The sequence below is a fragment of the Polypterus senegalus genome, chromosome 13 (assembly GCF_016835505.1).
Source record: "Polypterus senegalus isolate Bchr_013 chromosome 13, ASM1683550v1, whole genome shotgun sequence".
NCBI classification, from domain to species: Eukaryota; Metazoa; Chordata; class Cladistia; order Polypteriformes; family Polypteridae; genus Polypterus; species Polypterus senegalus.
Window position 1 is genome coordinate 162,629,850 of NC_053166.1, and position 27,192 is coordinate 162,657,041.

Here is a 27,192-nt window from a genome sequence, read left to right on the forward strand (position 1 = left end):
GTCACCTGTCTGTCTGGTGTATAGTGACTTTCCTGTCGTCTATGTATCTGTCTATTATGTACCACCTTTCACATCTACTTATCTGTATATAGCGCCTTTATTATCATTAGCATTATGTAAGTGGTTTGAGGTGGCACTATAATGAGTGGCACTGATGTCCCAGTTGTAAACCCCGCCCTGTTGCCCTAGCAGCTCACAGGAGTTTACATTTCAAGGAACTCATTGGCTTGGCAGCGCCAGCTGCCCCATTCACAACTGGCAAAAAGGCAATTCAGGAAATGTTTTGGCAGCTGGGGACTTCTTGCATAATTTGTGGAAGGAAAAGTCACCGGACAAAGAATGGATTGTGGCAGATGGCGATGGCCCGGAATTTGTTTTTCTTTATTGATTGCGAAAACAAAATAAAGAGGAAAAATAATCTGCCGGGGGCAAATAAAGGGAATGCGGATTCAAGGAAATCAAAATCCCAGGAAAGGTCATCTTAAAGTGTCCTTCTGTTTGTGTCCCCAGCGGGAGGTAGCAGGCGGTGGTCTTGAGCCCCGATGTGCTGGCGCTCTTTGAGGGCTCCTTGCCCTCTTTTTCGGATTTCACGTTTCACTTTTTCCAGTGCAGGTGGCACACAGAGCTGGAGCTCGTGGCACAAGGTTGGTGCCAAAGCTGGATTGTTAAGCCCACCGTCCTGGTTTACTTATTTTCTCCTTCCCTTTACATAGTTTGGGTTTTATTTTTGGATCTTCTGGGATTATCTGATCTTTATTTTTTAAATCCGTGCTGTTTCTGTCACCATTTTGTTTTCTCACAGACGCCGCCATTTTGTGCTTTTAGCTTACCTGTTTCTATAGCAACGTCCCTGTAATGCCAGTGAAGCGACGAGGATTTGTGCGGCAGCCGGGAGATAAACACGAAAGCCTGAGAAAGCATCAGAACTGGGAAATCGAAACGAATGCGAGACACAAAAGTCAAAAAGCCGAAGAGCGAAGCGAGTGCTCGGAGACACGGCGGGTTGGCAGGTGGTGAACCCTTGTTGACCTTTAACCCTTTGTGTCATTAGCTCTGAGGACACACCCCTAGCAACACCGGCAGCAGCCTAACAACACGAGTCCCAAAATGGCGGCCGAAACGCTCTTCCTAAAGCCCGGGCCTAACAGGAAAAGAAGCTGACTAACTAACTGCTGAGTTGTTTGGCATATCTGCCAAGGGTTACAGAAGCCGCTGCACGCCACCACGTTTACAGCCAATGAAGTCACTGATGCCAGCTACCGTGACAGACGATAACCAGGCGGTAATGAAAAACAGCGACCCGGGTGTGACATCGTCATGCAGAAAACCAGCAAACCAAACCAAAGCACAAGTGGCAAAGTACGACGAGATACGACGCCGATGAGTGAAGGACCAGGAATAAGAAGCAAAAGTCAAAGGCCTGGAGAAACACACGACAGAAACCGAAGATGGAGTTCAGGAGACCCTGGGAAGGCAGCAGACTCCACACTTCAGTCGGAGGCCCAATCTGCTGACGTCTTGTGAGCCGCGGCCCAGAAACGGACTTCGCTCACCACAAAGGAGCGCACAGAGGGAGGGACCCGCGTTTAAAGTGTGTGTGTGTGAGTGTGTGAAGATCAATGGTAGGACCCCGAGAAGCAAAGCAGCGGGCAAACCCAAATAAGTCCAGCTCATCTTATTGTCTTGTAAAAAAAAAAATGAAACACAAAACGGAAAGTCGTTAGCCAAATAAAACAAAAAAAATAACGAGATTCGATCACAAAGAGCGGCCGCAACACGGACAAGGAAGTGCCTGTGCATCGCACACTTCCTGCTGAGCCAAGCAGGACAACAGAGCACAAAATGGTGACGGCCATGACAAAAACAAAATGGCGGAACCCATGACAAAAACAAAATGGCCACACCCACAACAAAAACAAAATGGTGGCACTCATGACAAAAAAAATGGCGGCATCCACGACAAAAACAAAATGGCCACACCCACAACAAAAACAAAATGGTGGCACTCATGACAAAAAAAAATGGCGGCATCCACGACAAAAACAAAATGGCCACACCCACAACAAAAACAAAATGGTGGCACTCATGACAAAAACAAAATGGCGCTGTGGGAAGTGTATTTTGTCTTTACCACAATGCAGAACTCTTTAAATCCAAAGATAAACGTAACGGCTTTATTCCTTGACCTCTAACGCCTCCGTTTGCAGTAACGCATCGTACCGACATGACAGGTCCTCCATTCAGACCCAGCTCTGCTCGTTTTGGGTGTTTGCAGGTTTTTTTTTTTTTTTTTTTTGTTTTTCTTCTTCCTCCATCAGCACAAACGAGATAACAGAAGTCCCTGTCGCCGCTTGTTGGGCCTTCTCAGTGTGCCTGCGGCGTTTCTCCGAGACAGTCGGCCCCTGCAGTAGACACAGAGCGGCGAATGCAGCGCTTTGTGGAGGTCAGCGGCGGATGATGAATTTCCTCTTCTGAGAACTGCAGCGCCCTCTCCTCAATCTCACAGTCCTCCAAGTCGGTTACCACTGTGTGCCGCTCTTTGTCTGCGATTTTCTACGCCTTCCCTTTTTTCGTTTTTATTTGCTGTTTATTTCGGACGTTCCTTCCGTTTCTGTTCCACCCAGCGGCCCTCGGCTCTTGTTTTTGGACTTGGGGCATCACGAGAGGCGCGCGGAGAGCCTTGTGAGGGGGGACGGAGGTAATGAAAGAAGAGAAAGTGCTGGGAGAAACAATAGCAAAGTGGCACTTGAGGATGTGCTTTGTTTCTTTTGTCTTTCATTCTTTGTTTCTCAGCGTATTTCAGTGACTCCACACATGACGCTAACTGAGCCTTCAGGTGACAGCTGTCACTTTCACCCATCAAGCTTGAGAGGGCGGGCTCTCGTGAGTACTCATTGTCGATTGGTTCATCTTTGGACTTCCTGTTGTGTGCTGCGTCATTAAAACAAACAAACAAACACCTGAAATAACCCGTAAAATACGTGACACATTCTTCAAGCTCATTCCCACTATCTGCGCATTCTGTTCCTGCCGATTGGCTTATCCACTTTTATCGACACGTCTGCCCCTCTGTGACCCCCACAGTCTAATCGCACTTACTCAGAGTTGAGGTTTTCACTGCGGACCACCATAAGGCAGAGAATTTGCGACACCTGAGTTGGAGTAACTTCAGGTCTGTCACTTTCACCCCTCCAAGTTAAGAAGGCGGGCTCTCGCTTGGCACTGTCTTTTGATTGGTTCATCCTTGTACTTCCTGTTAAGCTGTACAATTCATTTCAGAGTGTTCACATCACACAATCTCATTATCTAACTGCGCTTAGTCATAGATTAGGTCTTCACTGCGGGCCACCGTGATTGTGGAGATGGCCACCAGGGGGACACACAAGTTTGAGGAACGTCAGGCCTGTGATGCCCTTCAATGCCCGGGTCTGATGTTTGTCCTGCCAGTGCCAAGGGGTGTGGGCGAGCCATTGAACCCAATGCGTGATGGGGACCGGGGCTTGTTGATGAAGGAGGAATTCCCAGGAAGTGTGGGTTGTAAGCTGGCCCTGATGAAGCCCCTGCCCTCTGTGCCCACCGCTGGATGGTTCAGTGAGGTCCTCAGTTTGATCCTGCTGTGGTGGTGCGACTAGAAGACAATCTAGCTGGACTACGAAGGAAGTCAAAGTCATTGCAAGATCCTGTAGGTGGAAGGGTCATTAATGAGGGGCAAAACCTGGGGGTCTGCTCATCCCCTGGACTCCGCGTCCCCAAGCCGCTGTTGTGCTGGACCCTAACCCTAATCTTCCCAAAGGCTCAATGTTCCTGATAACAAGTGCTGATTGTGTATCATTTTGCTGTTATTTATTGTCATTTATTTGTGTCAGTCAGTCAGTCCAACCTGCTATATCCTAACTACAGGGTCACAGGGGTCTGCTGGAGCCAATCCCAGCCAACACAGGGCACAAGGCAGGAACAAATCGCTGGGCTGGGCACAGGGTACACCCACACACACCAAACACACATTAGGGACAATTTAGGATCGCCAAGTCACCCAACCTGCATGTCTTTGGACTGTGAGAGGAAACCCACGCAGACACGGGGAGAACATGCAAACTCCACACATGGAGGACCCGGGAAGCGAACCCAGACAGGTCTCGTAAAACAAAAAGCGCTACCCACTGCGCCACCGTGCCGCCCCATTTATTTGTGTGTATTTATTTAATCAAGTCTGTATTCAATAAGAGAGCTCATCTGCCTTTTTTGGAAAGTCGTCAGTAAATCTTCTATGTTAGCAATCTGTTAAAAGGAACAAATCAGTAAAGCGAGAACAAATCCCAGAGGCCGGAATCGTTCACTCCTGCTGTCTCGATATTTTACAGGTTGGGGTCCCACAGGGTCCCTTCACTTTAGTGTGACGTCTGACCGAGTGTTTGTGCCCTGTGCAGGTGGCCCGTTGGGAGCACCGGACTCGCCGACTCAGCAGGCTCTTCGGATCGCCCTACATGGCCTGCTACTCGCTGGCATTTGTCATCGTCCTGCTCAACATCTTCCGTAGCCACAGGTGAGCTCTCCTTGACTCTGTCCATAACACGTCTGCTTCTTTCACAGCCCACTGGACCTCCGTGACCCTGGTGGATTCGCTCTTAGTGCTTTCAGTGTTATGGGCTGCGATTGCTTTGGCCAACAGAGATGAGGACAGGCCACTCGGCCATTACGCTCCAGTCCTGTCCGCCCACCTCAAGACCCCTCAAGTCCTCCTGTCCGCCACACCAACTCGTAACATCAAAGGGGATTTTCAGCAAATCCATCGTCACCTTCTTCATCTGTCAGAATGACAAGTGCAGTGCATGTGGCTCAGTTATTTGTCATTTGGTGTGAGATTTGTTAATGTTCGTGATGCGCCGTCTGTTAGAATGACAAGTGCGCTGCCGTTACTTGGATGGGTGGCTGCTGGAAGAGGTGCGGGTGAGGCCAGCAGGGGGCGCACGCTGACACTGTGTGTTGATCCCAATGCCCCAGTGTGACATATGTGTTGTCATTTCTACACGGTGTGACCAAAACGTATGCAAAGACCCTGAAATGAAAGCAGACGTGCAAGTCAAAGAGAAACGGAGGACACTGAACATCTAAGATACCAAATGCTCTGCCCCTTCATTGTTCGCACACTCGATTGTGTTGTACATGTAGTTCTGGATTGGAGAAAGTTGCCATTTTTCCCCATCGGCCTTCAGTCAATAAGCCGTCATGATGAAGTGAAGCCAAAGTGGAGCCCAGAAGTATTTTGGATCTGCTGTGGCTTCACTTCTCCTTGAGATGCGTTGTCCAGACCTTGAGTGAGGTCCACCCGTTGCTGGCTGAATTGACGGGACTTCATTTAGGTGGGCACATGTGGACCTGCGTATAGAAGGTCCCACAGTTCACACTGCATCTCCAAGGCCAAGCCATGAAGTCTGAGGAACTCTCAGTAGAAGCTCCACCACTGAGTTGTGCTCAGGCCTCGGTCAGGGGATCAAACCATTTTGAAAGCTTTGAGAAGTTTGGTATCACCAGGACTCCTCTGCGAGTTCACCGTCCAGTGGGATTGCATGACCAAGTACGAAGAGTCTTGGTCAAGGATGGTGGCCATTCTAACAGCTTCAGACGTCTGCCAAGCAAGCGTTGGAAGGTCGACCTTCTCAATCAAGCGTTTATGGCAGACTTGGGTAGAAGGCATCTGACAGCCGGTTTGGACTCTGAGAGCTTCCAGGGTACGATGAGACAAAACTTTGGGCAGACCAAGCGCTGCCCATCACCTGCCTAATGCCATCTCCACGTTGAAGAGTGTTGGTGGCAGCATCATAGTATGGGGACAGGGAGACTGGTCAGAGTTGAGGGAAGGGTAAAACCAGCCAAATACTGAGGGGACGTTGAAGAAAAGCTGCTGCAGACGCACGTCACCTCAGACTGGGACAGCAGTTCAGTGACCCACAGTGTCCAGTCAAGTGGCCCAGACTGAGCGTGCGAGGAGGGACCTGAAGGGGGCAGTCTGCAGACACTCCCCATCCCGTCTAGCCCCTAAATTTATTTACAATTATATTAAAAAAGAAATGGTTTGTGTTTTTGCTGACAAGCAGTAAGTTAACTAAATTAAGCGGAGGTTGTTAATAAGCTGCTACGTATTTTTATCTTAGCACAGCTTACCTCAAATTTGGACAACTGCTCAAAATTAGCAGCCAAAATGCACGTGCACGGCCGCGCCAACACTTTGCTTCCACCAGGTGGCTGTAGTTTCCACTAAGACTGCTAGGTGGCGTGACCAGTGGTGCCAATACGACCGAATACGCATCAACGGGCGCTGGCGGCACACATACACCACGGGACTGCGGCCTGAAGCGATTTCACGACAGTCGTCTACAAGGGGCTAGCGGACAGTGAGAGTCCAGGTGTGCAAAGCTGGCAGAGACTCGCCCAAGAAGACTCCAAGCCGAAGTGCTGAACCCGAGGTGTGAATACGTGAAGAATGAGAGATTTCGGCGTCTGATCTAAAATACGCTTGCAGACGTTTCTACAGTGAGACACGTTTCTACTTTGTCATGGTGGGTTATCGATCGTAGATTGTTGGGCAAAACTGGCAGATGTGTCCACCTAAAATGAAATGTACAGGGCCGTACGGTATGTGGAAGGTGAAGGGGTCTCGAGGGCCCCTCTATACGCTGCTGTGCACTCTGGGGAATTCGCACAAATCTTTGTCTCGGACGCTTATTAACGTGGACACAGTCAAGTCCCACCCGTAACGAGACGATACTTGAATGTCTTTATATGAGCTCTTGAGGTCCATTTTGAAACCGTGAGATCTTTGCAGACATCCTGGCCACATGCCGCCCTCTATTAAAATACACACGGTGGTCCTGCTGGGCTCTCACACTCCGGAGCCCAAGCCCCGGGTTCAAATACTTGCAGATGTTTTCCGTTTATTTATTCTGTTGCTCTCCATGTCTCGGGCTGTTGTCCAGTGTCCTGGGGGGTCCCGTGAGTGCGGATTGTGCAGCGGTCTGCTCTTAACAGCCATTGTAAGGTGATACCTCTCTAGTTTTGTCTGTCATGCTACAAGGGCCATTGTCAGAGTTGAATGTCACCGTCCTCCTGCACCCACGCAGCCAGACACGCGGAGCCATCAAGGGACCTCTGAAGCTGTGCCCGCTGTCATAGGTAGTCCTGCGGTCACAAGAGGCCAAGCGCTCGAGAGCTCTTCTGAAACAAAGGTGGGCGAGCCTCGCGCTTGAAGGCCCCTCGTGCAGCTGAACAGTCAAGTCGGGCACTGAAGAACTGGCTGGTAAGAGTCCAGGCGATTCAGTGGGCATTTGCTGCCAAACATCCCCACAGACCTCAATGGCAACACTTGCTCAGTTTTTTGATGGCTCGGCACCCCTTGACCCCTCTGAGGTCTCCAGATTTCTACTCGGCCGTCCAGCACAATGGGCAAGCGAATAGAGAAAACCGCCACGTTCACATTGGCACATTTGAACCCGCTTTCTCCTGAGAAGGGTCATGGAGAAGCTGGAGCCTCTCCTATCGCGTATGGGGTGGCAAGGCAGGGGGCCTCCAGTGCATCGTAGGCCAGACAGACACACACACATACCAGGGGTCAGGTCAGCATCGCCAGTCCACCTCACCTGCACATCTTTGGACACGGGTAGAAAATGCCAGCGCCACACAGGGAGATCCCGAGCCCCAGGATTCCTTCTTGCGAGGCAGCAGCAGCCGCCGCCGCACCACTGCACCCCGCCGTGAAACTGGAAATTGAACCTGAAGATGTAAAGAGAGTGCCAGCCTTGCACTCTGGACACCGTAGGCTGTGTGGCCGCCACCGCGGTGGCTTTGTCCGCTGCTCGTGGCCGCGTGTGTCTCGTCTCTTTGGATTTCTTTGCCCTGTCGCTACGCCCGCCTCATCTCTTCTTTCTCATCTTCCTTTCAGCTTTGCAGCTGCGATGAGAGCTCAGCCCAGGCTGCCACTCCTGGAGATCCCTGAACTGTACTGGGTGGGCCTGCTGGTCCTGGCCTGTGGGTCTCTCCTCGTGCTCAGCAGCTTCTGTGCACTTGGCTTCACGGGGACCTTTCTGGGTAAGTGTCTGCTTCGTCCGTTGCTAGAATTTCAGATCATGGGGCTTATCGCTGACCCAGTAGCCACTTCTGAGCATCGCTTTTTTCTCCTTGATTGCCCGTGCCCTCTTTTTTGACACCAGAGTCTGTCATCACACCCTTGGGCACAAGACAGCAAAGTCAGCCAAGTCCAATCAAGGCAGCGTTTTGGACTTGGGGAGTCAAACCCCCTGAACACGGGGAGATCCTGTAAACTCCACAAAGGAGGCACACCAGCACCGTGTGCCCTTCAAAATGCCACTCTGAAACCTCTAAAGTGTATGCTTGCCATCCTGCAGAGGTCCGCCCAGGGGCTTCTTGTAAAGAACATGTCATGTAAGTTCATGTTCAAGTCCGATGGCGGCCGCTGGTTAGCATAAAAGAGGGAGGAGTCTGTACGTTTGATACTGGAGAGGAAAAGCGCGGCCAAATAAGGTCATGGGAAGGGCCAGGAGCCCCCTGGTGGTGACCACCACTGCAAACCAAGGGGCTGCCCTCTGTTGGCCTGGGGGAGACACTGTCCCACAAATACTCTCTCCTGGTCCTTCCACACTCCGGGCATCCTGGCTGGGCAGGGATTCTGACCACCCGCCACAGCATGTGTGTACCCACGTGTGTGTGTGTGTGTGCGTGCGTGGTTTCTGTTGTCACATTTTGACAGCGCTCAGGGCAGGCCCAATGACCCGCTCTATGGCAGGCCAGGGCTCATTTCTGGTGGCCTTGCTGTCTGCTTCTGTCCTTCCAGAAGGTGAAAAGTGGCAATAAGAAGTAAGAACAAAAATATTAAAAGGGACTGCAAAGTCGCTCACCAGGCAAACGTCCTTAAACTGTGGAGTCAAAACCAGCCATTCATCCAAACCAAAAACGCTAAGCTAAAGTCAGAGTCGTGGCCAGTTTTTGGGACACATACGACATCCCATTATATGTGAAATCCATCATCTCGGACTTTGTGGAGCACGCGGTGCCAGCTTGTAAATCATTGGGCCTAATAATGTCATGCAGCCTGCCCCATGGCAACCCAAAGTCACATCATAGCAACGTGTGCCACGAGATGGCGGCGCCCACAAAAAACAAAATGGCAACTTGGAGAAATCCATAACAGTGAAGGCGTCCCTTAAATTGTCACTTGCCTTTTACTGAAGATTGGCTTCCATCTCAACACTCGGCCATATACGGCCGATTGATGGAGTGCCGCTGAGATGGTTGACCCCTGTTATGGTGACCTCTGGGGTCTTCCTCAGCCTCACTGACTAAGCCCCAGCTACTCGGTTTGGCCAACTCTAGGCAGAGTCCCGGTGGTCCTGTGGGCACTCACAGCTGTACAGATGGCTTGATCCCCTCATTCTGACCATGGGGGGCTACAGAGGCTTCCTTGAACTTCATGGGTTGGTGTGAATTGGGGGTCCTTGGGCCCACTTGTGCCTGTCTAAGTGACGCCCCGTCAATTCAGTGTGCCACGGGGGACTCCAGTCAAGTTCTAGAAACATCTCGAGCCCCCGAGCCCAGCTTGGTGACTTCCACTGATTTGTTTTTATTTTGAATCCTTCGATTCCTTGTATTGGGAATTTGTCATTTTCTGTGTAACCCAACTTACTCTCCAGAGCGGAGGGTCAGCTATGTGGAGCAAGTGCAGGTTAAGGGTCCTGCTCAGGTGCCCAGCGGAGTGGCCTTCCTTCTGTCACAGCCCGGGATTTGGGCCTTTTCATGTTTAGTAAATCTGCTCTCCTCCCTGAAGACGTCTTCTGCTGTCATTGTGGGTCACTGAGTGCAGATTGATGGGAAAAAAATGGCCGACGTATTCATTTGAAACAAATAAAATGTTGCGGCCAGTGAAGGGGTCCGGACTCTTCCAAAATCCACCGCATGCCGACCTCGGGCTGCTGTGCCAGCCGGTCGGTCTCGTCGCCCCCAGGCTGCCGCCTTACTCATCAGCAGGTTTGTGGGCCTCGTGCTCGGTCTCGGGCCTCTCACGTTTTGCACGTGATCTTGTTGTCGAGAAGGTCCATTGAGACCCCCAGGTCGCTATATTCATGTAAGAGCAGGTTGATTTAGATGCACGCTGACCCCTAACTGCCACCTGTGCAGTTTCATTGTCCCCGGGCTGCCCCTTTATTTGCCAGTCATCAGAAGCCCACACGCTGGCTTGTGGGCCCATCACGTTTTGCACGTGGCCATTTTCTGTTTTCCCTCACGTCACTGCTGTTGTTGCTGAATGGCCCCCTCTAAGGCAGTAGTCGGTCAGTCCACATAAGTGGGTGGTCTGTCTCGTGCACTGAAGTGGGACTTTGCTTTATGTGTTCTACTCGGAGCCAAACTCTTATTGTCACTGTGGCTTTTCATTGTCACTCTCAGAAAAGCTGGCAGGCAGCTCTTAAATTGAAGAGAGCGCCCGATGTCACCGCACACCTGAGCTGACAGCGAGGTGCTCATGGGGGGGTATGGGGACAAATGAATGTGGCAAAGGGTCTGTGCCACCTCTTTCAGGCTGCGTGGGTCTGGCCCTTCCAGTCCCCCGAGAACCAAACTTGCCTTTGCTGGTCTGTCATATGGTGGGACCACCCAGCTGTGATTAAATGAAATCAAAAGATGAAACAGTAAGAGTAAAGGAGCCAGCCTGCCATACCAGCCGGAGCCAAGGGGTAAGCATTTTGGGGTAATCAGGTCGCCAGGGAAGAGCTGCATAAGAGGATTCAAGTCAGACCACCCTAGCAAAGAGAAAAAGAGCATCGGGGGGCTCCAGCAAAGCAGCAGTCATCCAGAACTGAATGGAGTCGCAGGAGGCACCATCAATTATAGAGCGGCGCGCTCAGGTGCCACCCAGCAGGGGGCAGCAATTCATTTTACTGCCAGAGCACCAAAACAGAATCATTTACATTGGTGGGCTTCAGTGAAAGTGTAATGAGGTCTAAAAAGAACAAAGATGGGGGGCAGCGGTGGGATATTTAAAGAAAGAACAGGAAAAAAAATAACAAGTGACGTACAGTAGGTGGTCCAACAGGTAAAGGCAGCAGGGCAGTGCCAGGACAGGCCAGGGAGGAAATGTGCCAAGGAGCCTGGTCAGGCTGAGACAGTGAAGGGGCACATCTGAAATACTAGGGGGCACGATAAAGTCAGCGAGCGACAGTATACCTGGCACCATGGGTGGGCCGGGTGGACAGCTGGAGGACCCTCTAGACCAGGCGCTTAACAAAGTCAGTGCAGGACTTTAAATGGGACGTGCTTATAGTTGGGTATGTTGGGATTGCTGGAACATACGGAGAAAATGGGGTCCCAGGGGGGGTCTCTGCACCAGATGGGTGTCGTTGGCCTTTGTGTTGCGTGTTCCACATTTTCCAGCTCCGGGTTCATTTTTGTGGTTTACTTTTTAGTTTCAGGTGTTCATTCTGCCCGTTTCTTTGCCATTGTGTTTCTATGGAGTGCCCTGCTCCCTGTGTGTGGAGATCCTTTGTGGTCCGCAGGTGACCCTGCTCTCTCTTCCAGACTCTTTACTACATAGACCTGAGCAGGATGCCATGCATGCCATCTGCAGCCCTCAGTTGTCCCCCAAGTCCCTGACAGTCAGATGGCGCAGCAGACCAGACGTTAATTCACACACACGTTAAGTAAAGACGTTTTTCTTCAAATGTCTGGTTGGTTTAGCCAGATATGAACACGCGGAGCTCGCTTAGAGTGACCGTTGGCTTCCTGGTCACCTCCCTGACCGAGTAGGAAGAGTCCCTGAGCTGCTCCTGGGTCGGACCTCCTGGCCCTGTTTGGTTGTGGGGGTCTACAGAGAGTCCTTGCTGTGTGACTTGTGGACCTTCTCCACACAGGGGGACACACGTCACTTCTAAATGACGTCCAGTCTGTTCAGGTGGTCCCAGGTGGTCTCCAGTCAAGTTCTGGACACGTCTCATGGAGAGTTAAAAGCAAACGGGAGCCCCCACAGCACAGGGTCTGAGTACTTGGAGAAACATTTGGGAGATTTCACTTTTTAATTAATTTGTAAACTTTTCTTAACAACGTGTCCTTACTTGGGGTTATTGAGTGCAGGCTGAGGGTCAAAAAGTCTCCATTTGAAATGAAGTGGGCAGCAGGTGACGCAGGAGGTGGGCGGGATCATGACGGTGACTCTGCCCCTGAGACTCCACCCCAAGGGGACAAGGCAGAGAAACAAATGAAAGAGTCGCATAATGAATACCTAAAGAGACCCTGGAGTCTGGGTGGAGACCCCCACTAAAACACACCACCTGCGCCCCTTTTCTAATTCTCTCGCTCTTTCTTCTCCCAGGTGACTATTTTGGCATCTTAATGGAGGAGAAGGTGACCAGCTTCCCTTTCAGCCTGATGGAAAACCCGATGTATTCGGGCAGCACCGCCATCTACCTGGGACTGGCCTTAATGTGAGTGAGTACTCCCTGTGTGAGTGTGCGTGTGTGTAAGTTAGTGCTCTATGTGTGTGCGTGAGTGTGAGTGTGAGTGAGTGTGTGTACTCTGTGTGTGTACTCTATGTGTGTGTGTGTGTGTGCTCCCTGTGTGTGTGCGTGAGTGTGAGTGAGTGTGTGTGTACTCTGTGTGTGTGTGTGTGTACTTTGTGTGAGTGTGTGTGTGAGTGAGTGAGTGTGTGTGTACTCTGTGTGTGTGTGTGTGTGTGTGTGTGTGTGTTGTGTGAGTGTGAGTGTGAGTGTGAGTGTGTGTGTACTCTATGTGTGTGTGTGTGTGCGCCCTGTGTGTGTGTGAGTGTGAGTGAGTGAGTGCTCTGTGTGTGTGTGCGTGTGTGAGTGAGTGTTGTACTCTATGTGTGAATGAGTGTGTGTAAGGTAGTACTCTGTGTGTGTGTGTGTGAGTGTGTGTGTGTGTACTCTGTGTGAGTGTGTAAGTGTGTGTGTACTCTGTGTGAGTGTGAAGTTAGTACTCTATGTGTGTGTGTGAGTGCTCCCCATGTGTGTGTGTGTGCGTGAGTGTGTGTGTGTGTACTCTGTGTGTGTGATTGTGTAAGGTAGTACTCTATGTGTGTGTGTGTGTGAGTGTGTGTGTACTCTATGTGTGTGAGTGAGTGAGCTCCTGTGTGTGTGTGTGTGTGTGAGTGAGTGTAGTACTCTCTTGTGTGTGTGAGTGCTCTGTGTGTGTGTGTGAGTGAGTGCTCCCTGTGTGTGAGTGTGTGTGAGTGAGTACTCATCATGTGAGTGTGTGCGTGAGTGTGTGTGTGAGTGAGTGTGTGTGTGTACTCTGTGTGTGTGAGTGTGTAAGTTAGTACTCTATGTGTGTGTGAGTGAGTGTGTGTGTGTGTGTGAGTGTGTGTGCGTGTGTACTCTGTGTAAGTGTGTGTGTGTGTGAGTGCTCCCTGTGTGAGTGTGTGTGCGTGAGAGTGTGTGTGTGTGTAAGTTAGTACTCTGTGTGTGTGAGTGTGTAAGTTAGCACTCTATGTGTGTGTGTGAGGTGTGCTCCTCATGTGTGTGTGTGTGTGTGTGACTCTGTGTGAGTGTGTGTGTGTGTGTACTCTATGTGTGTGTGTGTGTGTGTGAGTGCTCCCCGTGTGAGTGTGTGTGCGTGAGTGAGTGTGTGTGTGCGTACTCTGTGTGAGTGTGTGACGCCATCTGTGCTGGCCTCCCATTTCTCCAGGGTTGTTACCACGTCTCCCATCATGCCTTGCGTAAACGTCCTGCATTGCTAATTAAGGCCTGGGGCGGAGCCTCACATGCTCGATTAGGAGGCCCCACCTCCTTCAGCTCACCAAATCTACTGAACTTACGACTAAACAAAATGGTATTCACAAGACAGATGACGAAAAAGCAACTCAATACCAAAATAACATTAAAAAGACAAGATAAAAAAAGTAAACGATAAAAAAAAGACATCTGAGCCTGGCACGACACTCGGCTACGCCATGGCACACACCACTGTCATTGTCATTTGCTCAAATTCACCACCTTTCATCCTTTGGTTGTTCCATGCAGCTGCCACACAAGTGGATATTAAATGAAACAGCTAGGTCTGTGGGCATCAGTGGGCAGTACGAGCATATTATAAGCACATGTGGAATGGGCAAAGGGGCAGAATGCAAAGGAGGGGCTCAGGAAAGGGGGACACGTATATGAAGGGTTGGGCAATGAACTGGCAGGTGTGGGACGCACTGGGCTAGCACCAATGACTGCCACCTCACTCTGGACGGATCTGTGCCACCCAAACTGTCATTCAACCCGGTGGACCCCGAAACTCACAGCTCAGGCCAGCATACACTTTCTGTGGAGGTTGCCCACCTGAAACCCCAGGATTTCAGAGGTCGCCGTTAGACCCTCGTAAGTGTCTGGTGACATCAATATGTTTTAAGAGTGGACTTGAAAGAGGAAGACTGGCAGAGGGACTGAGAAAAGGGGGCCACAGCCACACAAAGTGACCCAGTAGCCACAGGAGACAATTGTGTATGTTTGGGGGTATCAGAAGAAAGGCCTGGTGTTAGTGAAGGAGCCAGCAGTTGCCCAGGATCTTCTAAAGGAGAAAGTGTGTGACCTGAAGCTGAGATGTCACTGGGGTCCTCAGCAGGACAAGGAGCCAAAGGACAAAAGCAAGGGGACAGCTGAACGCGGCAACAGAGTCCCAAGTCCTGACTTGAACCCCAAAGTGACGCTGAAATGGGCAGTCAATGTTAGCAGCCAACTAGTGATTCTGAATTAAAGGGGGGCAATGACAATTTCACAGAGGTGACTCCCTGCATCGAGTGTCACCTCGGGTTCTCTTGCCTGTTTTTTTTTTTTTTTGGCAGAATATCTGAGGCTGGGGGCAAAGACTTTTTCACAGCACCATTTATAGGGGACCCACACATTATGGGGCTACAAATGGGAGCAGCAGGGCTGTGCCATGCTGACTTGGCACATATGTGACAGAGTGGGGGCCGGGGGTCTTTGTGTTGCGAAACACTTGTGTAACGCGCTTCTCTTCCTCTTTTGGCTCCGTCTTTATTATTCTTCAATTGCACTTTTTCATCTCAGCCTCTGATTATCTTCATTTATTCTTTCTGCGATTTTTAATGCAATTTACCTGCTTGGTGCCGCGGCGCACAAATGCGCGAGTCACAGCGGGTGGTCCGCACAGCCGTTTGTCGTTTGGACCGGCTGACCTACATCTGCCTGCTTCATAATCAGCCGTAACCCACTTTACTGGTAAATAAACGAAGACGGAAATCAGTCGTCGGCCGAGGAGCCCGAGGTGCCAATTGCAGGCCTTGGCGACGGGCAGCGAGGTGAAGCTGGTGGGCCGGCCCTCCATTTAGCGCTCGCCGCTCTTCCCATTTCATCCAGGAGGCATTTGAACTCTCGACTAACTAATTCAATTTATGAGGCCACCGACTCCACTCTGACCCACTTTCTTGTTTGTGAACCTCAGCGACTCCATGTCACCGGGCGGGGGGCCACATTAACGCCACACTTATCATGTGTGGCAGACAGCCTGCCAGGTTTGGGTCCAGGACAGGGATTGGGGTGCCAGTCCACCACCGGTCACACACGTCCACACAGAGGGTTTGAACCTGGGGCTGTGGATCTGTGAGGCAGGACGATGCCACTCTGCCCCCCACAGCGTCTTCCTCCCTTCCTTAAATTCTTGCTCTTGCCCTACGGGGAACTGAAACGCTGTCCCCAAGGTGACACGAGTGTCATGTTCAGGGTTCACTGTAGTCCTAAGACAAGCCACTGTAGGGCTGTTTCATAACGGGGGTACCTTAAAACCCTGAGCGTCCTCTCATTTTTCTCTAAATCTCCGCGTGTCACAGTGGCTCACACAGCCAGCCCTTATTTTATGTAGCACCTTTCAGCCTCAGGATCTGGCCGTCCATTTTGACTCCCCCCCCCGTATAAAGACCCCCCATACGTAACGTGATGAATTTGTTTCAGTAATCCCACCCCAGCCTCAGCGACAGCATTGGTCTCGGTGTGTACACAAACAGCTGACGACATTGGCAAGTCACATGACCACAGAGGGGGCACTGCCAGGTCCGGTCAGGATGCCAGTCCACTACACACCCACTCACCGAGACGCAGTGCTGTCCTAGTAAGAGGGGTGAAGACCAGCGCAGCAGCCCTGCCCCAGTCGATGGGGGGCTCAGAGGAAGGGGGACTCGGGCACGGAGATGCAGGCTGAGGTTAAATGGACAGTCGTTCTGCACAAAGGTCTCCTTACAAAGTGCAGAAGTGTGCATTGGGGTGGGTTACAGGGGGCACGTGGACCACCAGCTGACTTGGCATCGCTTCACCCGATTCGGCGCACAGCCACCTGACTTCTGGTCTCCCCGACTCTCCGGACGCGTCCCACTCTGCTCTGCTCCTCCTCTTGATGCCACCCGAGCCCCTCTTGTCTCTGCCCACTTCCCGTCTCCACATTCAGTTCTTTGGTCCTCCCTTCAACTCTTCAGGACTCCGGTGGGCTTTGGCCCGCACTGTCGTCTCCCGGGCATCTTCTTCATTTCTGATTTCCACTGCACTGAGTCTGCTGGCTCCTTTCACACCAGTTTGCTTATTCAGGTTGTCAGGGGTCTGCCCCAGGTGCTGGTGGGCTTCATATTTCATTGTCACTGGTGGGGGGTACAAAGCCTACACAGACAGTGACAAGGTGTGACACTTGAACTTAGCCCCCCTCACCTCACCTTCCCAGACCCACAGGCACGAGGTAGAACCCAGTTCTGATCAGAGCGCCAGGCACTTGCAGGGCACACTCTGGTACATGCCAGCCACATAGGTGTCAATTTGGAGACAAACACCAGCAGACTCCTCACAGACACTTAACCCGGGGTGCAGGAGCACTAATGACTGAGCCACCCTCACCTCTTTCCAGTGCCTTTCTCACATTTCAAGTCCAGTCATTCCAGTTCAGATGTGAGGAGGCATGGAGCCCATCCCAGCCGCATCAGACACAAGGTAGAAACCATCTATAGATGGAGTGCCAGTCTAGAGCAGGGCACACCTGGGCACACTCGCCAATAAACCTTTAGGAAAACCTGAGGTACCCAAAAAAAACAGCACAACAAACACAGGGAGAACATGCAGACCCCACAGAGACTGGGCATGAGACTTTAAACTGAGGCACTGGCAGTGCCCACATCTTGTAGCTGCCAAGTGTGTGTTCTCGTCCTGTAATTCCCGGTGTCGGTGGGACGAGATGATGAGACTTTGGTCGGGGGTTCAAAATGTGGATTAGACAGCTGTGGGCTCAATGTCTGACATCATCTCAGCGAGGGTATCTGCTTAATACATTCCATGCCAACACTTTCCTGGCAAGCAGCCCAGAGGGCAGCACTTGCTTTGGGATGCAGAACACGGTGGCATCTCAATGACAGCTCTCTGTGCCACCCTGGGCCCCCCCTTGAGCTTGGAGGTTTTATTTGCACCACATGATGCCAGCGATTGCTGCCGTGACGTCAGGCCCATTCACCTCATCAAGTGCCAGCTGAGCACGTTATTATTTTACAGAGAAGAATAAAAATCCTGGCATGCCACTTAGAAAGCACTGCGAGGCCCAGTGCCCGAGCCAATGAGCAGCAGAGACAAACACTTGGAGCTCATCGGCAGGCCATCCCTGCAGACAAGACAGCGTGGTATATTGAAGGGCATCTCCAGAGGTGAGGTTTATTGTAGTGGGCACTAGGGGGCGCTCTTCTTGTGCCACTTTCTTTTCTTAAAAAAAAAATACCCCGTAACAAATGGGTTACCATAGGGGGCACTCTTACAACCATTAAGAGGCCTTTACCTGCCTCGGAGCTGGGAGTTTGTGTGGGCGCTGATGAAGGTGGGTGGCATGGAGACTTCTTAGAAAAGTAGGTACGCAGCTCTTTGGTGCCAGTCAGTGTCTGCTTTAACCCACAGGAATGCCAGCCCCGCCGGAATGATCCTCACCTGCCTCGTTGCTGTGGCCTACAAGGTTGCCATCTCCTTTGAGGGGTAAGTCTCGCCTGGTGTCTAAGTAGCTGAATGGCACAAGGAAGAACAGTGAAGCCCGCCAGCACAGTTTTTTAGGCTCCTCTGGGTGTCTTCCTCCCTGCTGGCATGCGTTGGGCTGCAGACAAATGTGGTTAAGGGTGGAGATTTGTGGGTCCTTCCTTTATGGGGGCATTTCAGTGAGGCAGTGCCCATGCCATACTGAGAAACATTCTGATGCTTTTGAAGTTTACCCACATTCACATTCTGACCTGAATGCCCAATGCCCGCTGTGCGGTTGTGGCAGTGTGACACCCAGGGTCTGCGGGCATCCTAATAACACACTGCCTGGAGCCAGCGGGCAACCTGTTCCAGTTCCCTTTTCTTCTTCATTGGGTCGCTAGGTATTGTGATTTCCCAAAGCCCTGCAACCCTCTGCCAAGTGCAGTCGGGCACACTGCAGTGCAGTTTCTGACGTTTTAATGATCATGTTGCCCACATCTGCCAAGGTTGGTTGGGCACTTATTAGTTGAACAAATGTGGGCGGGCTGCCTTGGAACTGCTCGCTTCTGCCAAGGATGATTGGGCACTCTTCAGTTTAGTTGCCCCCTTATACAAGCTGCACAGGAGTTGCCTTGTGCCCACAGCCAGCCAGCCAGCCCTGGAACTGACTTGAGCTTAATGACCAATTTGCCCTTTTAAGCCAGGGTTGGTTGGGCACCCTTTAGTTCAGTCACTTCACCCCCTACTACACAACAGTTTCTCTGTGCCCAAACCTGGGCAGCTCCACTTGGCATTGCTGTATATTTAACAAGTATGAGGCCCACTTCTGCCAGAGCAGCCAGGCACAGTGCAGTTCATTAGCCCCCACCCAGTACATGCCCTGTGCCCACCTTGCATTTTCAAAAATGTGGTTTTAGAGGTGGGCACATTTTGATCATTGCCCTCCTGTTGTGCCTCTTGTGCCCTGGGCATCAGTGCTGTAAGGTGTTTGGCCCTGCTGAGAGCAGGTGAGCCGCCCAGTGCCCAGCAGCTTGCCCCTCACTAGCCAGTGAGGTTCTTGATGAAGCTGCGGGCACAGGCAAACTGCCATTCTTCTCCATGTGTTGTGATACCCGTCTGTCCTCTCCTTTCACAGGCCTTTCACAGAGGAGGTCTATCGCCAGAAGAGCGAATAAGAGCCCAGGACCTCAGGACATTTTGGCATCATGGTGCCAGCACCACGGGGCACTTGCTCCTCTGCTAGGACTGAAATTAAGACATTGCATTCGCTCTGTGCTCAGAGTGCCCATGGGCATCAAAATAAATGTGCACTTTGCACTTGGAGTATCTCCTTTTCAGGAAGAGGCCTCGGTGTGGTGATTCTTCACTTGTGGACTTGATGCCCATGAAGGGCAGCAGCTTGGTGGGGCATCATTAAGGTTTAGACTTTTATATGGTGATGAACCCATTCTGGGTCACGTGACGCTCTCTCCCCTGGTAACTGGGGGTCAGTGGGGTGGGGGTGCAGCAGAAAAGGGAGGGAAGAAGAGGAGGAGAAAGTAAGGAAGTGTGGCAGAAAGACAGGCCGAGGGGACGTGACGTCTGTGCCATTGAACCCGGGACATCGGTAGACGTGAAGCGAGTGGGCAATGAGGCCACGTCAGAGGGAGGCGGGTGTAACAGCGGCCAGCCAATCAGAGTGCGGTGCCGGCCTTCCATTCCTTGAACCTCCCACCGTCCTCCCTTTCCTGTCCGCTCAGGCTCTTAGTGTACTTGAGTGGGCGCAGGTGCCTAACGTCGGACCCCCAGAGTGTTAACGAGGAGACTGGCGGACTCCACCTCAGCACCCCGGGGCCGCACTGCGAGTGGCACAGGAGAATAACGGAGGGGGTAAGGGGGGGGGTCAAATGAGGGACAAGATGGAGAGGAAGGAGGGCTGTGGACCTAAAGATCAAATTCTGTATGAAGAGGGGCGTGGGCAAGGCAATGGGGGGGATAAGGAAACATGGAGAGACAAAGAGGAGGAAACAAGAAGGTGAAAAGGGGAAATGGTGGGAATGAAACGAAGGAGACAAACAGGTAACTGAAGAGAAAAAGAGGAGGAGCAGCAAAGGGGGGGCTCACAGGTCACAGCGAGGGGCCGAGGGGGGCAAATAGAAGAACCTGACATGGGGGAACAGGAGAGGAGGAGGAAGATGGGCAGGGAAGAAGAGATGAAGACATCAGGGTGGGCACGGGCACCGGGGGGGTACAGCAGGGCGTCTTCATCACGCTGCTCCTACAGATCACAGTGAGTGGTCTGGATGGTCCGCTGAAGTCACAGGGCAGCAGAGGCAGGGGCAGAGTTCTGAACATGGGCATGGGATGGCACCGTTTCTCAGCATAGATGCCTGATCCTCCAGACAGAGCCCTGACTGCTGGCCCTCCAGAGGGTCTTGTTCTCCACTGAGTGGTTGTTTCATGTTAAGCTGGTGGTCTGCAGCCCAGCATCAGGTCCTTAGTCACCCAGATGCCCCCACCCATCTATCCCCATTTGGGGGTCAAAGAGATATGGGTGCTGTGCCCACCCAGTCATGTGAAACTGAAGAGACACCAGGAAGGAGACCACTGAGTTTTTCCTTTGTTTTTTTTTTACTCTTAAAGACAACCTCCCCCATACCTTTTAAAGGTAGCCCACCCAGCCCAGAGTCTGAGTGGTCCTGTGTAAGTCTGTACAAGCACCATCATCCTCCTCCTCCTCCTCTCCTCGTGCTGCCAGCTGACCTTTGTGCCTGGGGGTCCGCAGCTCACAAGATTGGCCCGACTCCGATGGACGTCATCAACACTCCTGATCTGTAGCTCTTTGAGTCAAATCCTGGCGGGAGTCCCAAGGGGGCCGGGATGAAGCCTGTGTTGGGTGGGATGGGTGGACCCAAAAAGACAGCATGGATGTCACCCTGAAACAACCACCACACCACCCCACCCCCCCGGTGCTTGAATGTGTTTTCATCCATAGACTCCTCGTATGGTGGGCTGGGAAGGAAAAGGAAGCACAGACTGGCGCCCCCTGCAGGCCTGGATCTGTTTGTCACATAGTACAATACCACCAACCCAGGGGTCCGGGTGATGGACTAAAGCAGAGCACCCCCAGTGTCACTGTGATGGCACCCGCTGTGGGCCACCTCCAATAGTTGGCAGCAGACCCAATGAGAGAGCCATGAAAGAACAGAAGTGTAGAAGCCAGTAGGGGGCGGCAGCGAGCAGGCGTGCGGGTAACTCGAAGCCCCTGCGCTTGGACCCTAAAACTCTCTGCACAGTAAGTTGGGGTTTCCAAAAAATAAACTCCTGATACAAGAAATTGTGTATGGCAATTAAAGGGGCGTGGCCACCCCCAGTGGGCACTAACAGTGGGTGAACCCTCGCACACCACAGCACACACTGGCATTTTACTGGCATGTTTGGTAAAGGGCACCGGCCCTTTACCAAACAGTCAGGCTTCACAGGGTTAAACTGACGGGGTCCTGTTGTGCCTGGGGAGCTGGCACTATTGTGTAATTAGGCAATAAGGTGGACAAAATGTGGCACCCTAATGACCTGTCCCTGGCACAATCCCTCTGCCAGGATCATTTGGAGCATTACAGGAGGCTGCCAACAGGCCCGCTGGCACACAACATTCTCAGTCAAGTGCGAGTTTCACCGAGTATGGTGCACCCGAAACTCAAAGCCCCCCGCCTGTTAACAAGTGCCAGTCAAACGCTTTGGCCACCTTTCATGTGCGGCTCATCTCTCACCTCCCTGGCAGGTTTAGCGTGTGCCTGTGTGGGGACAAAGCGTCGCCCAGCCTAGGTGTGACTTGCAGGGAGTGGCCAACTAAAATTAGAGCAACAACAAAGGGCACCGAGCAGCCCCCCCTGCCCGGCACAGAGTGCTCAACTGTCTGCGGTGCCCACGGCCCTTCATCAGTTTCACCTGCCAGCCATCTTCATTGTTATTTAATGAGCCATCAGTGGTGGTGCCTTTGCTGCTACTTTGTTGCTGCTGTTTTTTTGCTTGGCATTCACTGTCAAGCCGTGTCCTTTTTGATGCCACCCTTCATTGTCATTTTTGGACGAGAGCTCAGCCACATCCATCCACACTGTGGCATCTTTGTCTAAAATAGCAACCTGTCAGGGTCACTGCTCCCTCATGACAGAGCCAAGTGCTGGGCTGGGGGTCACGTTTATAGCGCCTTTCAGCAACCCACATGCCTCCACAGCTCACCACAGTGGCACAACCCCTCAGTCGTTGAATTTGGAGCCTAAGAGTTGTCATTTTATATAGTGCCTTGCAAAGCGGACACACTGCACGACCCTTTTAGGGTCCGAGTAGCAGGGACTTGTTAGAACTTGTTCACAGCGCAGCCACTAGAGGGCGCTGCCTCCTCAAGTTGAACTGAAGGTTTACAAAGATGGCGAGCCGGAATGGGGGCTGCGGCTGAGGGTTCAGAGGGGTTTGGGTCCCGGTGCCACCAGGATAGACTCCCGCTACCTGCTGCTGATGGGACAGCACAGTGAGTCTGAAAATGACGCCCCCTGCTGGGGAAATGCATGCCCTGTTAGAAACTAACCATTGAATCCAATTAGCAGTAGAGGGCCACACCTGGTCAGAGCCCACCCACCGCTGGTGCACAGGCCCACTGAGACGGACAGCACAAGCAGCGCCTGGCCAAAAGGGTCTGAACTTCGGCGGCGCCACACCAGTACTTGGCTGGCAGGACTTTCCCTGGCATCCTCTGCCATTCAAACGGGGGTCCTTATGCCACCTGCTGGCTTTTCTGCTCTATACAAAGTGTCTTGAGAAAGGCGCTATATAAAGTAGCAAATGACACTTTAAAACCTTTTGGAAAAAGGCAGATGGATTTGGGTGAACACAAATGGCTGCAGTGAAGGATTTCAGAATGGCTCGTCACGCCAAACGGACAGGCTGGCCGCTCCAAATGGCCGCAGACGCTTTAAAACGTTTGGGTGGAATCCCACTTGGCGAGGCGTCATAAAGCGCCTGACACAAGACGACCTCGGGGATGACCAGCAGCGCGCCAGTCTATAGCGCCTTTTGATTCTCATCTCAACTTGCTGGCCGCTCGAGCCCTTCCAGTGTCCCACCTGGCGACATTGCGCGTATGGCAGGAAGAAGCCCACCCAGGCGCCAACACAATTCAGCAGGACGAAGAAATCCACGGCAACTCCGCACGGGCAAAGCACGGGTCCAAGAGGTGGCAGTGCCACCCACTTAAGATCTTTGCGAGCAAGTGCCAGGCAGCTCGTTTATATTTAGTTGGAGTGTGCAGTCTGCGCGTGCTGAGGCTGAACACGAGAAAGGCGCTATATGAAACAATCAATTATTATTATTATTCTTATCACTACATCAGTGATCTCAGTTCTTCACAAATGACGAGGACTTTGTTTGTTTTTTTTTTTTGTCTGTCGTTTTTCTGCCCGTTGCTGTCACACGTACTGCGCCAGTGAACGCCAGCGCCCCTTGCAGGACAGAGCGAGGACACCAACGAGCAGCAGACGCGCGCGCTGGACCGTGAGTGACAATTCACGGCGAACGAAGTGCCACCGCTTTGAACCCCGGAGTTTCGATGTCTGACACTTTGAGATCAACACTGTAAACAGACACTCGCTTAATTAGGGGGGGCGGCGGGGGAAATGGCAGCTTTGTGGTCGCAGGGAAGGAAAGGAACCGCCTTCCCTTGGGAACAACAGGCCACCGTTTGCATTTGAAAGCAGGACACCCTGTTAGACCGTGGACATCTGCTGGAGGGGGCATGTCGCAAAATGTCCGGCTGTCAGCGAAGAGCAGACCGGGAGAAGCGCGAGACCCTGACAGGTTATGGGGGCTCCGTGAGGGTGGAGTGGCGCTATATACGAGGGTGCGATGTCTGTTACAGGCGCCGTATAACAGAACGAGAGAGGCCAAGAGAGAAGACGGACAGGAAAGGCGCTATATACAGCAGCGGGCCAGAAAAGGCGGGAATAAGGCAAACGTACTGCGTGATAAGAGAAAGGGGGCTGACCGCCCTCGTGGGTGGGCTTCCGGGGGTCGTTGTTCATTCCCGATCAAAACATAAAAGAGCCTACTAGACAGACAGATGTGAAAGGCGCTATATAAGAGATATGAAAGCACAGACACGGCGAGAGCGGCAGGGACTTGAACCCCGGTCACCACTGTGCCCGCCGCCTGTCCCCGTGATATTTCTGCAGATCGTCGCCTTCGTGTTTGATGCCAGTTGGCACGAACATAAAGCGCTGACCCGTTGGGGCGCTCGGCTGCCAATGGCAGGGCACGCTTGCCACCCCCGATTTAACGATACGGGTCAGCTCGCCAGTCCACCCGTACGCCGTGTTCAAGTCCGCTCTGTCTGCAGGGGTCGTCATTTTAATATAGCGCCGTACACTCGGTGCAGATTACATTATAAATATTTTGACAAGGAGATGGTTGGGATTGGCTTCAGCAGACCCCCGTGACCCTGTAGATAGGATAATGGATGGATGGATGGATGTCATTCAAGCCAACAAGCTGGTTGTAAAATAACATCAGGTGGAGCTCTGTGGGTCCCTAAACTCCTCTTGCCCCCCACACTATGAGGCCACTTCACGTGGCCGTGAGTTGACAGCTCCACCCGTAAACAGTGACACAGAACATGATATGAAAGGCACTATACGAGACGCGAGTGTCCTGTCATCGGCGCTCGTGGATTTCGCTCGGGTGCGGTCGCTTTCGCTGCTTTTGACTCCTCCGGTTCTTCGGTGCGACAATCACCAACTGCCACCGAGCTCACTTGCACGATGCGCTCGCCTCCTCCTCGTGGACTTCACGCGCGCGGCCGTTGAACTCGATGTCCACATGGACCCCCTGCCGGTCCGAACGTGTCTTATGACTGGACATTTGGAGCGCCCCCCCCCCCGCCAAAAAGGGCTCCTCACCTGGGAAAGGCGCTCTAAAGACTCGCAAACACCCGAGGAGCCTTTCGAATGGTGCCCGCGCACGGTCCCTTTTGTCACCGCAGCCCGGCGGCTGACGCACAAGTCGAAGCCTTTGGTGTCCTCAGCCTTGAGCGCTTGACTGGCTGGTGCGGGGGGGGATTGGGGTAGGGGGCGGAGCCTCAGGCCTTATAAAGCCCAGCCGCGCACCGGCAGCCTCAGCAGACGACGAGCAGAGCCGCAGCGCAGAAAACAAAGTGGCGGGGACAGAAAACTAAAAATAGCCGCGCCAACCCGAAACTTATTGAGATGATCAAGAAAATGTCACCGCCCGACAGCGAGTTTGACATCCCGGCCAAGAACTGCTACAGGATGGTCATTCTGGGCTCCACTAAGGTGGGCAAAACATCCATCGTGTCCCGCTTCCTGACGGGCCGCTTTGACGAGCAGTACACGCCGACCATCGAAGATTTCCACAGGAAGTTTTACAGCATCCGAGGGGTCGTCTACCAGCTGGACATACTGGACACGTCGGGCAATCACCCGTTCCCGGCGATGAGGAGACTGTCTATACTGACAGGTAGGTCAACTTCATGACTGGGGGACTTCTGTGGTGGTCTTTCTGTGACCTGTGCGCGTCTTGGGAAACTCTTGTTTTTATAGCGCCTTGCACGATGACGGAGAGAGTTTTAAAACTCGTGGTCTGAGCAAAGCCCGAGAGCGCTAAAGAGCGGCCCTTCTGTTATTATTCTTATCACTACTGTGAGGTGGTCCCCACTTGTGACCCTCTTCACACCGTAACGTGTTCTAACCTCCTGTCTCCTTCCTCTCTTCCCAGGTGACGTCTTCATCCTCGTCTTCAGCCTGGACAACAAGGACTCGTTCGTGGAGGTCCAGCGTCTGAAGCAGCAGATCTTTGAGACCAAGTCCTGCCTGAAGAGCAAGACCAAGGAGAACGTGGACGTGCCGCTGGTCATCTGCGGCAATAAGCTGGACCGGGACTTCTACCGGGAGGTGCAGCGCGACGAAATCGAGCAGCTGGTGGCCGGGGACCGCTCGTGCGCCTACTTCGAGATCTCGGCCAAGAGAAACAGCAACGTGGACCTGATGTTCCAGACGCTGTTCACCATGGCCAAACTGCCCTACGAGATGAGTCCGGACCTCCACCGGAAAGTCTCCGTGCAGTACTGCGACATTCTGCACAGGAAAAACCTCAAGAGCAAAAAGATCAAGGACGGCGACGCTTACGGGATTGTAGCGCCTTTCGCCCGCCGCCCCAGCGTCCACAGCGACCTGATGTACATCCGCGAGAAGGCGATCGGCGGCGGCCAGGCCAAGGACAAGGAGCGGTGTGTCATCAGCTGAGCGCTCTAGCCGGGGGCCACCGAGGGCCTGACTACCGAACTGGCACGGATGGACCGGGGCGGCCGTGGGGCACCGAGGACCTGCTCCACGGGAGCGCCCGCGCGTGCACGGCGGGCGCGCGCCCTGCCTGTCCCCCGATCCCGAGCGGCGCTCCCGCCCGCTTTCATTTTGGACTGAGGGGCGAGCGCAGGGGCGTCAGGAGGACGAGCTGTTTACATTTGGACCTTTTTAGGATGCTTGACGACGTCACGACGAAGCGCTGGACTGGCCGTGGCGACAGGAACAAATTCTCTTGTTAATATTGTGCTTGTTATTTATTGTCACACGTCAACTGTTTGCTTTTTTATTTATTGTAATAAAAGATGTGAAATCACCCGCTCCGCTACCAGCGCCTGTCTTCGCGGTTCCAACTCGAGCAGCACGCTGCGCCACCCGGCTGGCAGATGTCAACGACAGGGGTGACGGTGCGTCAGCGTGAAGACCCTCCGATAGCCCAGGGATTCATTATTTTATTTCAGCTCTCCCTGCCAGCCTCCTCAATTCTTTTCTGTCCCCACGAACTCTTTTTGCACGCCCCATTGTGTTAATTGCGAGGTCACTGAAGCCCGCACACGAGACAAGGGGCACGTAAAGAGGACACCTCGCTTCATTTAAAAACGCACGCAGTGTGGTGGAGTCAGAGGGGTCTGCAGGCAGCGATTTTAATATAGCGCCTTTCAGACAGAGCGCCATCTAATGGCTTTCTTAGCGTACAACAAGTAGTAATGGGGCTGAACCTGTGGCTTTAAAAAGTGACTTTCACACACAACTCCATCCCAACACGCACTTCCAGCACAGCACAAAGCAACTCTGAGGGAGTAAAAGGCAGCGTGGGTGGTGGGTTTGAGCCTGCAATCTTATATAGTGCCTTTCAGTCA

General features: G+C 52.6%; 2 protein-coding genes across 4 annotated transcripts in view; both read left to right on the forward strand.

The window, feature by feature from the left end:
* pemt (phosphatidylethanolamine N-methyltransferase) overlaps window positions 1-19,328 on the forward strand; it is a 35,327-nt gene extending 15,999 nt beyond the window's left edge. For 2 of the 3 annotated variants that reach the window (XM_039775494.1, XM_039775495.1), the window contains exons 3-7: window positions 4,428-4,543; window positions 7,937-8,082; window positions 12,371-12,482; window positions 17,934-18,008; window positions 19,123-19,328. In XM_039775494.1, coding sequence (XP_039631428.1) covers window positions 4,428-4,543; window positions 7,937-8,082; window positions 12,371-12,482; window positions 17,934-18,008; window positions 19,123-19,162 — 489 coding nt within the window. In that variant the 3' untranslated portion in view covers window positions 19,163-19,328. The remainder of the gene's footprint in view (window positions 1-4,427; window positions 4,544-7,936; window positions 8,083-12,370; window positions 12,483-17,933; window positions 18,009-19,122) is intronic. The other variant, XM_039775496.1, reaches the window with a different exon arrangement.
* A 5,403-nt stretch (window positions 19,329-24,731) lies between these two features.
* rasd1 (RAS, dexamethasone-induced 1) lies at window positions 24,732-26,648 on the forward strand. Its single transcript, XM_039774944.1, has 2 exons — window positions 24,732-25,490; window positions 25,749-26,648. Exons 1-2 carry the CDS (start codon window positions 25,220-25,222, stop codon window positions 26,273-26,275), a joined length of 798 nt encoding a protein of 265 aa, XP_039630878.1. The 5' UTR covers window positions 24,732-25,219; the 3' UTR covers window positions 26,276-26,648.
* Window positions 26,649-27,192: the final 544 nt, after the last annotated feature.

Excerpts from the sequence above, each read along its gene's own strand:
- rasd1 (XM_039774944.1), top strand. The coding sequence starts at position 25,220 with ATGATCAAGAAAATGTCACCGCCCGACAGCGAGTTTGACATCCCGGCC. Across the intron at positions 25,491-25,748 it reads GAGACTGTCTATACTGACAG|GTGACGTCTTCATCCTCGTC; the intron begins GTAGGTCAACTT and ends CTCTCTTCCCAG.